General features: G+C 35.2%; 1 protein-coding gene across 1 annotated transcript; it reads right to left on the bottom strand.

The window, feature by feature from the left end:
- Positions 1-157: 157 nt before the first annotated feature.
- LOC127427086 (germ cell-specific gene 1-like protein) lies at positions 158-15,027 on the bottom strand. The gene is made up of 5 exons (XM_051674447.1): positions 14,653-15,027; positions 11,830-11,877; positions 8,856-9,008; positions 3,571-3,682; positions 158-2,685 (listed from the first exon to the last, which is right to left on the bottom strand). Exons 1-5 carry the CDS (start codon positions 14,951-14,953, stop codon positions 2,385-2,387), a joined length of 915 nt encoding a protein of 304 aa, XP_051530407.1. The 5' UTR covers positions 14,954-15,027; the 3' UTR covers positions 158-2,384.
- Positions 15,028-15,616: the final 589 nt, after the last annotated feature.

Raw genomic sequence — 15,616 nt, 5'->3', positions numbered from 1 at the left:
AAGCTACAAAATATATTGGTAAAACATTGTCTCGAGCGCCACCCTCTGGTCAAAATAATAAAAAAATTTTTTTTGTATAAAATTATATAAAATATATTATTATTATTATTATTTTGCAGGTGTGCAGAAAACCTAAGGAAAAAAAAAAAGATTTCAGGACATAAAGTTCTTTATTATTGTTGTCTCTACTTCAGGTTACTTTTGCAAAATCTACAATTCATCAATATACTGTAGTCAAAGGAAATCAATTAATAAAAAACAAAACAAAAACAACAAATATAGTAATTATCTAACTTTTGAGAGAATACAAAATTAAACATGAATATTCTTATATAAGCTGACATGCATTTAAAACCAGTTGTCTACAATATTGTTCAGATGAATTAATCCACATTATACTATACGCCGCTTGTACATAACTGTAAAAAAAGTATTTTAATTATGTATATGGTTCATTATTGCACATAAAATGTAAACAGTTTATTTTGGCTGTACAAAGACTCAATAACAGTTAATAAACACATAAAAAAATAAAATAAATTAATTATGATTTTATCATTTATTGTTTTGGAAACAAGTTCAAATATAAAGCTTATAATAAAATTATAGTATATTATGATAATATTATAAGAATTATAATATTATTACAATAAATATAATTTGATAATATTCTATACATAATAATAATGAGATCAAGTAACTTAGACCGCATGGATAACTTTTTCATCCTAAACATCCCAAACTTCTGCAGGCTGCTAGTTTCTTTTCAGCTTGAAACTTGTTACACAATGACAGACATACAAGTCTTTGCATTCTATCGAATGCAATATTTATGAATGCTTTGTCTAAAATTAAAAACAAATTCCTATTTTAAATGCTATATATTTAATACTATATATTAAAATACTATAGAAAATAAAAGTTTTTCAGTATTTTTTGCATGCAATGGTTAATGAACCTAGATCAATTTCACAAACAAAGGCACTCAGCAAAGTAATGTGTTTTTCAATAGAACTAATATAGAAAAGAGGATACATATCCTCAGGATACATTTGGTAACATTTTAAAATTACTTAGTAATACATCACAGAGGGAAAATCTAAAGCAGCAGACAGTTTTCACACAAATTAGAACACCCATTTCTATTGAAAATATTCTGTGTTGTCAGTCTGGCAGCTTTCAGAGTATGTGCATGGTTCTTATGCCATTTGAACAGTTAGGGAAAAAAAAAATCCCTTGTGTCACATTTCATTCTCTTAGGTTCAAGAAAATTGGTCATCCATCCCAGTTTTGGTCCCAGAATTACTTTTATACACTCTCATAAAATACCAGCATCATAAACAAACTAAAACCCACAGCATCACCTTCAGCAAACAACAATACAACAGAGTACATCAAACAAAGTATTATGCCAAGAGCAGGGAGAGCTCACCCAAAAATAAAGATTTTGTCATCATTTACTCACCTTCATGTTGTTCCAAACCTGTATGACTTTCTTCTGTGGAACATGAAAATAAATGTAAGAGGGAATGTTAGTCTCAGTCACCATTCACTTTCATTGCATCTTTTTTTCCATACAATAAAACCCAAAGTATACTTCGGTCAGACGCGAACTCTGGACGCGTGACGCAAATCTCATAATCAGCAGAGTGCACGAGCAATGAACGCGCACAGCCCCATTTTTCTAACCGGGCGTCTTTGAACACACAGAATGCGCATGGAATTATTTGCACGAATTAGTGGATCAACAAGGTGGCAGTACTCACATTTGAGCTGTTGCTGTGATAAAGAAACACTAGAAGACATAATCACCGGTAAATAACAGGAGACTAAGGTAATAACAAAAGTACTTCAAATAAGTGTGCGTGAGGAGGTCAGGAGATACCTGCATTTGTGTAACTCGAGTATGAAGGACTATAAAGACATCTTTATGGGTCTAAACTCCTGAAGAGAAATTGTCTGGTGTCTCATAGCAGTCGTAGCGCGCACGCGACTGCCGTCTGTGTATGCGCGCACCGTCAAATGGAGTATATTTTGACAGGCTCGCATTCGACTGTACGCAGACGCTAAGCGTTCGTGTCCAAATTGAAGTATAATTTGGGCTTAAAAGTAAATGGTGACTGAGACTAACTTTGATCCCAACATCCCCTTTTGTGTTACACAAAATAGAGTCATACTGGGATAAACATAAAGGTAAGTAAATGATTCGAGAATTTTATTTTTGGGCGAACTATCCGTTTAAAGAGCCCTGAACCAAGACTTTCTTGGGTCTCAGGCTACACTATAATGTGAGGCCAGTTTCAGTCTGTTGAGGACACACAGAAGTACCAAGCAAAGGATGGTTACAGTATGCTGTATTAATGAGATGGTCCATTGTATTGGCTTTAACAGTACTCTTCTCCCTGTGGAGATGGCAGGTCATTAATGTCCAGGAAGACAGAATTGGTGGAGAGCTTCCGCCCAGAACTGGACAGGTCCAGAAACTCCTCAGCTGTACTGGGCATGGAGCTGATGTACATGTCCCACACCTGGTCTGGAGAGTCCAGGTCCAGCAACTTCTGCTTGATCTTCAGATTCTTCTCAATGTTCTTTCGCTTGTGTTTGAACTCCAGAATAGTCTTAGTGTATCTGTTTATGGTCGTTACAGATGAAGCCATGCAGGCAGTGAATGAGCTCCAAGCCAAGCTGGAGGAAAGAACATAAAACATAATTATTTTAATTCTTTCTTCCTACAACTACTAGGTATTACAGTGAGGCATCATTGGTAACACTAACTGGAAAGTGCTCCATTCAGAATTAAAATTGAGAGTGCTTTTTCAATTCCTGAATTTAAATAAAATTCAATTGATGGGTGCAGAATCGTAATTTGTATTAAGTAGAATTATGTACAAAGAAACAAAATCAAAACAATTAATGTAACTGCTGTAAGTGGAGTTTTTAATAATACGTTACATTTTCAGTATAATTACTTATATACATTTAATTATACAATAAACATACGGGGTGTTCCCCAAAACTGTGGCAGATCTCTGCCTTCCCTACGAAAGAGGAAGCGGGAGCTGGGTGAACAGTTCACGGAAGACTTTAATTGGACACAGTTCACTTGGACACAACATAAAACTGCTTTTCAGCACACACTCGCCGGCGCACACGCACACACACACACACAACTCCGTGTGTCGCTCACACTTTTGGGCTTCCCAGCCCAACGCAGAATGCACACATTCATCGGCTGCATGCATCTCTCTCTCTAACTGCCGTCTCCGGCTCCACTTTATCCTTCTCACGGCTGATTGGGGTAATTCAGCACCAGGCGTCCATCCTTACGGCCCAGCCACGCCCCCCTCGTCACAGCCACCAACTGAAACTGGTATCCAATTGAAATCTATTTTATTAATTGAATGCAACTATACTAACTGTATGCACCATGTTTGAAACATGAAACGGGCTTAGATGTATACCTTAAACAGAACACCTACGAAGTTGTTAGAATTTAAGTCATTTATAAATTCTGAATTTTACCTAATTCTGAATGGTAGACTTCAAAATCTATGAGATGAGTGATCTTACATGTAAGACCAGCTGTAGTCCCAGTTTTGTGGTTTCCAGTCTTCAGGGCCCAGACTCACGGTCAGCTGAAATGCTGTGGTGAACATCATGTGTGCTACCATACCAAGAAGACCTATAAACAAGATTAGAGGCAACAGCCTAAGACTAATGTATATAAAACCATATAAACTTCACAATGAAACTGCAAGGCATCAGTTCTGCAGGACTAGGCTTCATTTATCACCAGTATACGTAGAGGGCGCTGTTGTACTCTACACCTCCTAAAATTCAGAGGCAACACAGTTCCACTTTTTCACCACAAGGAGACAGTGTTAATCTGGCAAAGCTGTATGTGTTACGCATGACCATTTCTTAACCATTTTCATAACATACAGAACCAGCAACGTCAAAAACACTAACACTTATATGGACAGTGTAATATAAGCAGTGACAGCAGTGTGAGATGCTTTTAAACAGCACATTTTTTGTAAAGATATTACTCATGCAGTTTTTATGGGCTCATAAAACAGCAATTTAGAGGTCATACAGAATATTTGTACATTTGCACATCACAGGACTGCATAAAGCTTAAAGGTGAGTAAAATGTACAAAACATAAAGGATGGATGGATACTACATATATACTACAGACTTTAAATCTCCAAGTTTTTTTCTTTTCATTTCCATGTGGTTTGTCAATTACCATATTCTTTGGACACAAAGAGTGCACTGACTTCTAAACAACCTTTGCCAGTATTGAGAAAATTCTCATTCGGTTTATCAGAATGTTTACAATTCAGTAATCTTGTTTTATCATCTGTTTCTCTCAGTGTAATTTAGAAGGCTATTTACCACATTAAGCACTGGCCAATCAATAGATTTAATATAAAATCAAAAATATTTTATGAGTCCTGTTACCAAAAAGTGTGAAGCAGAGGTCAGGGTCACTGTTTAATAGCGCTATTATGTGGAAGTTATAGGAGTCTAAATGCTCTGTCCAGATGGCAAACTGGACATAATCAACAACGGCAACAAGTCAGAATAGGAGTCAGCACAATCAGTGTCACCCCACACCAAAAATAGCAAGGACGGAGAGAGATTACAGATTATGTTCAGATGAGTAAGTCTGCATATTGCGTTAGCTGTTACAAATCCACTAAATTAAGGTGAATAAAAAAAAAAAAGAAAAAAAGCTGAAAATCTAACCCACTGAAAAACTCAAAGACAAACAACCCCAACCTAAAAGGGATCATAGAGAAAGAACTTGCACTTAAAGGAATAGTATATATGTAATGTTAGCCTCAGTCACCATTCACTTTCATGATATGGAAAAAGATTAAATGAAAGAGAATGATGACTGAAGTTAACATTGTGCCTAACATCTTTTGTGATCCACAGAGCAAAGAAAGTCATATGAGTTTTGAACAACATGAAGGTGAGTAAATGATGACAGAGGTTTCATTTTTGGACAGTCTATCCCTTTAATTATCCTCTATCCTTTCCTAACACTATCATGTTCAACTAAACCTTCTCTCTCTGAACATCTCACTTATAAACCTTATGTCTCCATGACAACTACAGTGAGCCCCTTTTATGCAGACATCATCACAGACATCTACAAAAAAAACACATAGGTGAAGTAAAATGTGGAAGAAAAAGTCCTTCTGATTTGAATCTGATTATTTAATGGACCAGAAAAATCTCTGGACGGTGCAGCCTATGTCCACCATAGTAAGCCTTCGCTCACTCATGATCAGATCTTTATATTGCCACATTTTTCAGCAAACTACCAGCACAAATGGGGCATGAGATGTGATTGATGCATTCAGACTGACCCTACAATGGATTAATACTGTAAGAACACAACACTAATTTCTGAAGAGACTTTCTGAAAGCACGTAACGTTAAGTTCTAAAAGGATTTAAGCTTGTAAATATTATATTTATATTATATATTTTCAAACATGAAAATTCTGTCATTTACAGTACTCATATACTCTACATAGTGACCAGGGACTGTCAGCAACTATCATAGCTCCAATCACACTTCAGAATTGGCACAGTATTTGGGTGCAACAACCAAAGGTATTCTGTGTCAAGGATGTCAAACCTTGACTTTGAATATGCGCAAATGAGATTTGAGAGCTACAGTGAAGGAGAAGATTTTCAGTGAATATCAAATTAAATTTCAGTCTGTTCTTCACAATAAGCCATCAAATGTCTTTAAAATACTTGGAATACAGCAGAAAGACTTTTGTGGAACTACTTTTATGGTACTTCTATGGTGAATTTTGAAGGATGAAAGCCCCAGGTCACAATATGCTTTCAGTGTTTGGAAAAGAGGAGCATGATCATTCTTCAAAATATCTCCTTATATGTTCAGCAGAAGACAGAAAGTTATACGGGGTTGAAATGATATGAAGTTAAGTAATTGATGAAAAAACTACATTTTTTTGTTTGAACTACTCCTTCAACTTTAGGCGCAAATACAAAAGTATCAACCCGTTCTCATGACCGCAATAATCAAGTCGTAATAGTCAGTACAAATGACGTAAATGTACGAGTTGGCTTGAACAATAATGTTCAACATTTACTCCCACAGAGAAAAATAAACGAACCAACAAATGACGTTATCCTGATTTTTCCTAAGTGTAACCCCTAATCCAAACCTAAACCTAACCATAAAGTCTAATACCTTACCCTATCCCTAAACCTACCTATGATTTTAATAGGTAAATAACTTTTTTGTAAGAATGGGTTTGGACCGAGACGAAGTAAGCATATTAAGGTTTGTTGATATACATAATTTATTTGTATTGTTTAAATATGGAATGAGTAAACAAATTTGTAGTTTTAATGTTTACTTTCTTAAAATAAAGCGCTGGATAGGATGCAAGCTAAAATGTGATGCCTGTTTTATATCGATATCGAAATTCTGTTTGCTGATTAGTCAGTCTCAATGATTTATGATATAAGTGATATGATATATTAGGACTTTGCCATCTTGTACAAATTATTATGAGTTGTCATGAGACTATGTTGGTTTATTACTGTTAGTTACAATTATTGGGTTAATAGGCAAGGACATATGATGCAGTGCTTTCAGTGTGTGATTCTTCAAACATAATTAGCTATATGATTAAGTGCGTTAGACTTAGAATATATAGTATATTATGTACTCTGATCAGAACTTTAGAACATATATTATGTACTAAATACTTCAACGGATTTAAATGTCTCACATGTTAATTTGGTACAGAAAACAGCAGAGTTCTATCCTCTGTTGATTGTGTCGAATACAGACAGGAGCTAATTGAGGTTGCAGCACCCTTCCCATGATGCACAGCTTTCATGATCCCACTCTCTTTCAAAGCCGTAAAGCCAAACAAAGGGATGACAGTAGGCCATAAGTTCATTCTTCAGTCATTATGCAATAATGTAACTCTAGTGTGACCATAAATGGTCTCTTTGCAATCTCATTCAGTGTTTGGTGGCTATTTTAGTTAGTCCATCCCTTGCCAATTTAAATACAGATGTGCATATTTCATTTTTAAATATATGGAAGGTGTTTAATATAATCAAATGGTGTAATCAAACATTCAACAATAAAACTTTTAACTGTAAAAGTAGTTGACGTGCTGAAGATTAATTAATGTAATGATGTACATCAGTATTTGATGGATTTCATTTTATTAAGAATATAGTAATAACATAAATGTAAGATTTTAACCCTTTGACTCTATAGTGCAACACTCTCTCAATACAAAGGACTTCCGTAGTCAATGCTACATTGAAATAAATAAATAAATAAATAAATAAATAAATGTAGTCGGACTGAAGCAGACTGAATTTTCTACACATACAGTATGTCGCCATAAGCCCTTAAATTGTCAAACCCTCAAAAATAGCCTGGATGACATTCAAGAGTACTGGTTTACCAATACTGTCAGGCTTACATGGGATTCTGAGCCTTATGTTTTTGTATCTATCCCTTGAATATAATGGGGTCTGTGATACCACATAAATGCAAAGGCAATTGCCACAAAGGACAGGCAAAGGGCAGCCTGCAGGTAGATAGGAATCTAAATCTGCTCTCTGGACACAACCAATAACACCATCTCTTTGAGGACAACCATTTCAGTGGTTTTGAAATGGTTTAGCATGAATTGCAGTTGGGCTAGTGAGGGCTATTATTATAATTTATTTAGCTTTTTATGATTTTTAAATTGGGAAATCCAACACAATTGTTCCATCTACACTGTAAAAAGTGGTAACCTGCAGTTGTTACCTTCATAGAGTATTCTGGGGTTAATTCAAGTTAAGCTAAATCGACAGCATTTGTGACATTATATTGATTAAGACAAAAACATATTTAGACTCTTCCCTCCTTTTCTTTAACAAAAGCAAAAATCGAGGTTACATTGAGACATTTACAATTAACCTGAATAGGGCCAATCTGTAAATGTTCAAATACTCATTGTTTAATAGCCAAAAGAGGCTAAACAATATTCGTGTTAACATGATTTTAGTGTGATAAAATCACTTACTACCCTTTTCTGTGGTAAGCTATATCCAATTTTATAACTTAGTTGCCAAGACGACATAACACCATAACCCTAAAACGACCGTAAAAATGACAATTTAAACATTTTTTACAGCTCAAATAATACACAAGTTTTAAATGAAGAATTAATGTAAGTGCTTTTATAAAATTATAAGCTTCACATTTCTGCCTTAAAACACTCCAAAAATTGGCCCCTTTCACTTCCATTGTAAATGCCTCACTGTAACCTTGATTCTTGCTTTTTTGTTTAAGAAATGGATGGACAAGTTGAAATTATTTTCTGTGGTAATCAACATTATGCCACAATTGCTTTCAATTGAGATTAACTTGTATTGAACATTGCATATTCCTTTAATTTAATTTTTTATTTCAATCTTTTATTTTTTTATTTTAATCTGATCTAACCATTAAAATTAGTTTTGTTTGTGTAACCTAATGTATTCAGGTTGATTCAGTGAAGTATACTTTTGACTTGAATCAAACCAATTAATTTAGATGTTACAACATGAAGCACATTTTTAGGTTAATATTGTTTTTTTTCAGTGTAGAATATGGCTTGAATATGGGCTCTAATGTGAATCACAATGAGTCGGGTGACCTTTAAAGGGTAGAGTCTGACAAAGTCTAGACAGATATAATAGGGTGGATCACTCAGAAATCAGCCCTAATAATCAGGAAGCATTTCATTTTACAAACAACAACAAGCAAGTGCTAATCATATGAAACAGAAAGTCAGCAAGTTACCTGACAAGACTGTGAATATGGCAGCAAAGGCATTCAGTTTGAGTCCGTCAATGACGTTTCCTAAATGGCAGACCTCAATGGACATGAGAATTCCTCCAGTGGCCAAAAGTAAGATGTAGAGACACTCCGTCACAATGCATAGCCATAAGACACCTGTGTGCATTTGAAAGAGACAGAGAGAGAAAATACTGTGCATCAAGGGTATTGTTGACAGGCCTCTGAGGAAATTATTTATAGATAGAGGACTCGGGTTCTATCAAGATAAACTCACAGTAAGGCTAAAAGCGAATCGAGCCAGTGATTAAGGTGACATGGTGCTACAGACGCTCATAGAGACTGACAATTCGAAGCCAAACAGAACCACTCTAGGACTCATTCAGATGCGCCTCCCACCCAAACCAAACTGCTCATGGGGAGCATCTAAAATATTTATATATACAAGGAATGTTGATACTGCAATTATAAGGAGAATTTGGGCTTAAAAGCATGCAAATACATCTGCATATTTCATAGATTTCTCAGGAAAGTTTCATCTGTCCTGTACACTGCTGCCACATGCACTTTAGGTGGGATGATGAGTACACAACAATATTCACACAAATTAAAAAGTGTAAGAATGGACTGTGTATTGCAAAAATATACACTAGATAAAGCTCTGATGGGGTGTTTGACAGATTGTGCAGATTTGTTTTGAGGGTGTGGAAGTGGAGAGTGCTGGGTCAGTTTAAAATCAAGCAGGAATTCAGCTATTTGAATTTCGAAACTGTGTAATTTCTTTCCAATAGCATTCAATGTTGGGGAGTAACTAACTTAACTTCACTACATTTTTCAGTAGCGTAGTTCAGCTATTTTCAGATCTTCCAGTAACAATACATTTTCCAATGCTCTCAGTGGGGAACGTGGTAAGTTGTGCATAGATCGGGGAGAGTAGCATGAGCCTCCACATGCTGTGAGTCTCCACGGTGTCATGCACTGCGAGCCACGTGATAAGATGCGCGGATTGACTGTCTCAGAAGCGGAGGCAACTGAGACTTGTCCTCCACCACCCGGATTAAGGTGAGTAACCACATCACCACAAGGACTTAGTAAGTAGTGGGAATTGGGCATGCCAAATTTGGGGATGAAAAAATAAGAGTAGCTTGACTGTAGTTTAACTACTTTAAGTTATGAATAGCTTGTAGTTTGGGAAGCTACAGTTTCACTGCTACAGTAGCATCATCAAAAATTAAAAATAAAATAATGGCTGTTTAAAAAAAACAAAAAAAAACAGGTTTCTCAAACACTTCCCTGTCTGCCTTTAGTAAGATAGTCCTGCCCCAAACGCATGCAATTGGTTGAGCCAATATTGCTTTGTCTGGCTGGTTGGGGTGCTCAAATAAACAGAGAAAAGTTTTCAAAGAGTTTACGTTCAACACTTGCACATTTAGCTGGGATAGGACATTTAAACATCTAAGCATCATGTGGTCCATCAATGGACTATTTATTAATAAAATACAGTGGCTTTAATCTTCAAGATTGTATACTTGTATTTAACATCCTGGGATTTAAATCTAAAAATGATTATTTCTCACTCTTGACTTAACCTGTAGCCCTGCTCTATAATTTAAAGTGAATGCAAAATTCTACTGAGCTGAATAACAGAAGTGAGAAGTAACCCTGTGGCCATGTTAGATTAAGCGTCTCATTGTCATGATTAACTATCATTATAACAGATGGATTTTTTGTCTGACATTATGCATCCATCAATTACACTCAGCATCAATTGTGCTAAAGAGGCTAGCGATGCTTCTTGAGAGAATGAAACCTTATTGATGTGTTCATACACACTGAAAAAAAAAAAGAAGATTTTTTGGGGTGTTAATTACTATTCCTGCACATTGGTTAAAATTTACCCAAGGAAATAAGATCTTCAGTTTACCTAATAATTTTAGGTAGATTTACTTAATAATTAACAGTAAAATATTTATTTAATTAGAAGCAGTACATTTCCTTTGATAAAATTACACAACATGTCCTCTAATAATTTAATTAAAAACTACCACATACAAAAGCCAAAAATAAAATCTATGAAAATAAATGCGCACATGCGTTATCCATGTTGAGAGTCTTGGCCGGTGACAGAAATAATGGACATCCAGCAGGATCGGCAGAACATTTTTATTTGGACACAGAATTTAAGGTAAGACATATATGATTTGTTATTGTCTTTGTGTTTTTGATATTACACTTGGCAAATTGAAAGGAAATTGACATTTTATATCGGTTTTATCTGAGTGGCAAGTTATTACAAGTTCATATATGGTCCGGCTGCCAGCTCAGGAACAAAGGGCTGAATTAAATCCTTTATCGTAGGTTAAGATAATTTAATAAAGTAACATTAAATTTGCTGTTTTGTAATTAAAGTGTGACCAAGCTTTACGTTATCGTGCGGTGCACATTTTGAATCAGAGTATTTCTGATGCTGCAGGTTTTAGCCAGAAATACTGACAGACAAAATGCTTTTGTGTAGTGGGTAAGTAGAAAAGTGCATTTCTGGTTAATTTTACCCAGTATTTAAAAGTGAATTTTGCCTGTTTTACAGAAGTAAATGGCACTAACTACCTAAGTTATATTAGCTAGACTTATATATATATTCTTAACATACCTATTGCATTCTAAAATTGAGAATATTTACTCAAAGAAAGTTGGTGGAAATTGCTGCCTCATTTTTTGGGGGGTAAAATCTATAGTCTTTTTTTTTTTTTTTTTTGTGTGTATCTACATAAAAGAATGAGAATGTGGAAGGTGTTCGGGTGGTGGCGAGAAAGACCATTTAATTCAAATGGACTGGATCTTCAGACAGCATGCACAAAATATCTCATGCAGTACACACCAGGAGAATTGCTTTTATCAATGACCTGAGTGACAACCTCTTTAAAGCATCATAGAACATTTGAATTCCCCATAGTTTTTAATTAAGAATGACAGAACCTACCTCTCTCATGGGGTGGGGCAACATTTATGAAACTTCTGCATTTCTCACCTGCAAGAAGAAAATATTTAAGAAAAGACTCTGAACACAATACTGTTAGATATGAGGCCTATAAGTAGCCTATGCCCAGAATTTACTATTTTGTATTCTATAATGACATGGGAGACCAAAATGAAGCATTAGGATTGGTCTATTATTCCTCCATAACAACTGTATACATTCTGTAAACAACCGATAATACTTGTAAATGGTTGGATCTAAAGAATAAAGGGTCGTTCACACCAAACACATCTTGCGCAAAAATGCGAGATGCTGCACCACTATGCAAGTGACTCGAGATGCGTTTTGACAATGCAATCTCATAAAACATTCTAAGAATAGTATGAGGTGGCGAAATCGTGAGAAATCATACGATTTCCTAGTACAAAATGTAGGCTACGACATTTACTACCACAGAGAAAAAGAAATGAACCAACAAACTATGTTATTACGATTTTTCCTAAGTTTAACCCCTAAGCTAAACTTAAACCTAACAATAAAGAAAAACTCCTTTCACAGGCCTTAAACATAATCATGATTTTAATCAAAAAATCACTGTTGTGTACCACAGAGGAAAGAGAAACATCTGGGTTTTGAGTGAATGTTCTTAAAGGAATATTCTGGGTTCAAAGTTAAGCTCAACTGACAGCATTTGTGGCATAATATTGATTACTATGAAAAATTGGTTTTGATTTGCCCTCCTTTTCTTTAAAAAATCAAAAATCTGGGTTACAGCGAAGCACTTACAATGGAAGTGAATGGGGGCCAATTTTTGAACGTTAAAATACTCACTGTTTCAAAAATAAAGACACAAGACATAAACCATATGTGTGTTAACATGAATTTAGTGTGATAAAATCACTTACAAATTTTTTTCTAGTAAAGTTAAAGCCAATTTTACAAATTCGTTGCCATGACAATGTAATGTCAACAAACCCAAAACCCTAAAATGACTGTAAAAATTACAATTTAAACAACTTTACAGCTCAAATAATACAAGTTTTAAATGACGAATTAATGTAAGTGCTTTTATAAAATTATAAGCTTCACATTTCTGCCTTTAAACCCTAAAACATTGGCCCCATTCACTCTCATTGTAAATGCCTCACTGTAACCCAAATTTTTGCACTTTTCTTTCTTTTCTTTTTCTTTTTTTTTAAGAAAAGGAAGGACGAGTCGAAGTACATTTTTGTGGTAATCAACATTATGCTACAAATGTTGTCAATTGAGCTTAACTTTCTTTACAGGTGTAATCCCTAAACCAAAACCTAGGGGGTAAAAGGCCCCTAGGGGGTTTAAAGTGATATCGTGTAGATAATAGGGCAATAGTTATAGTGCACAATTTGTCAACTAATGCAAATATTTGGAGACAGCAAGATGCTTTATTGAGTAACAAAAAATAGTATTAGTAAATAGATAGTAGCCTATTTACCCCAAATACTCTCCTTTCATTTATTGGACAGTTATTGAAAAATGTTGGATTTAATTACCTTAAAACTGAAAATGATAAATAAGTATTTTGTCTCAAAAGAAATGTGTTAATTTCAGTAATTTCCATTAGCTACATAAATTTGCAACATTTTTAAAAAATATGAAAAATTAGATAAAATTGCCTCAAAATCAAACTTTAGACACCACACACAAAGATCTCATGGATCAGGAAAATGTTCCAGTGTATAGTGACAAACAGATGTTTAGGAAAGTGCTGTGGTATTTTTTTGTTGCTATTTAGTGTTTTGGGAGAAAATAAAATCAATGGAGCCTTTTACCCTGCAGGGCCTTTAGCCCTGTTGTACCCTACCGTTTGACTTGGGTCGTACAATATCTTACGATTTCGGCATGTCTTACGAAAGACTTCTTACGAATCTTTATGAGCCTGGGTTTGAACAATTTTTTTTAAATGATTTTTTTAACTTGACACAGTGCCTAAAAAAACTCTGAAACACACTGGAAAAACCAAGACGCCTATACGGTCATAGACCTCCATCTTGTGCGTTTACATAGCAAAACAACTGAAAAACTGCATGGATGAACATAAAACGCGCTTGGTGTGAATGGCCCCTAAAACATTTATATATATATATATATATATATATATATATATATATATATATATATATATATATATATATATATAAGTAATGTCAATTAAAATAATATTTGTATAAAAAATTAGATAAATTTAAATGATTAATTTAAAGGTAATTAAATGAAATCACATCATTCGGAAAAACAGACTCTTTTCGAGTCAACAGAATCACGTTTTACAAGGATTTCAATGAATGTATGAGTACAGCCTGTGCACACAAACTGGGTCAGTAGGTTTAAAAAGGGCGTCCAGTGACAGCATAGATAGCACTAGTTAACTGCTTAAATGTTGATAGCTTATTATTAAATAACTCATCCAAAAATACAGATCACATGAAAACAACCTATTAAATAGACTAGCTACAGCGTCGAGTTTTTAAAGAGACAGATTGATATTTAGACTATCACCCCCTGATGCCAATTAAGTTTAAGAAATATACATACAGAAAGAAAAAAGACAAGGAAATTACTTGATACAGTCGACGTAATTTATTTGCCAAGGTTAAGAAGGCAAGGAACAGGGTTCAAAAGGCGCAAACCATAAAGAATATTCACGAGTGCTTTTTTATGTTCATTTTTGAATCAGAATTGAATTAAACGAAGCAATATAAATAATAATAATAATTTTAAAAAACAACAACAACAACAACAACAACAACAACAAAAAACAAAAAAAAACAAGCAAAGCCGCATCCTTACCCACAAGGTCGACATTCTGCTCACACGAAAACCAAATGCCGGTGTGGAACTTCCTCAGAACAAATTTATCCTCACCGGTGTCCCAGATGTACTGAACCAACTTGCTGTCATTTATATTTGAGCTGTTATATCGAATGCAGTGTGTTTGTTTTACTGTCGCCGGCCCGGTGCAGAAGGGTTTCACAACTTTTCGGTTCCCCTCACACCAGTAGCTGGTGGTCAGTGCGGAAATGGCGAGAATCAGCGCGATGAAGTTCAAGGTGAGCGCGAGAGACACTCTCCGCCGCCGATCCATCCCCATTATAGCACGTCAACAGAAAAGACCACAAGAGGTCCTCCAGATTTGCTGCGCAATCCTTAGATGTGTCTTGTGCTCGCTCGCTCTCTCTCTCTCTCTCTCTCTCTCTCTCTCTCTCTCTCTCTCTCTCTCTCTCTCTCTCTCTCTCTCTCTCTCTCTCAGCCTCCCACTCCCTCCTAATTCTTGTCAGTAGCGGAGTCAACGAGTGTTGCTCCCTGTGTGGTTCATTTCCTCACGTGATGTCAGGCACAAAGAATATGGTGAGGTCACTGTGGCCAGTCAAATATATATATATATATATATATATATATATATATATATATATATATATATATATATAGCACGTCACGTATTTGTTATATTGAACAAATGAAAATGATCTGAATGGATCATTTAAAAGTGCTTGTCATAGCCTCTTTCTTTTCCTTCTCTCTGCAGTAATTCTGTGTATTAAACATGTGTCAGTCATAGGATGAGTGGTTCTTCCGAAGGTTTCTCCCTGATATCTAAAATCTTAAGAGGTTTTTCCTTTCCACTGTCGCATTGCTTGCTTGGTGTTTTGTATGGCAAATGAAAAATTCTATACAAATAAACTGAATTGAACTGCAGTGGTTCTGTTTTAGCACTGGACAAACATGCAAATTCTGTCATCATTTACCCAGACTG

The sequence above is a fragment of the Myxocyprinus asiaticus genome, chromosome 36, assembly GCF_019703515.2.
Source record: "Myxocyprinus asiaticus isolate MX2 ecotype Aquarium Trade chromosome 36, UBuf_Myxa_2, whole genome shotgun sequence".
Classification (NCBI taxonomy): domain Eukaryota; kingdom Metazoa; phylum Chordata; class Actinopteri; order Cypriniformes; family Catostomidae; genus Myxocyprinus; species Myxocyprinus asiaticus.
The sequence above is the reverse complement of the archived record's forward strand: the minus strand, read 5'-3'. Positions and strand labels throughout refer to the sequence as shown.

What these genes read in the sequence shown, in the direction of transcription:
- LOC127427086 (XM_051674447.1), bottom strand. Translation starts at nt 14,953, where the DNA reads ATGGGGATGGATCGGCGGCGGAGAGTGTCTCTCGCGCTCACCTTGAAC. An exon ending in TGCCCCACCCCATGAGAGAG is followed by an intron (nt 9,009 to 11,829) that starts GTAGGTTCTGTC and finishes AAATGCACACAG; the next exon opens with GTGTCTTATGGCTATGCATT. An exon ending in CATATTCACAGTCTTGTCAG is followed by an intron (nt 3,683 to 8,855) that starts GTAACTTGCTGA and finishes TCTTGTTTATAG; the next exon opens with GTCTTCTTGGTATGGTAGCA.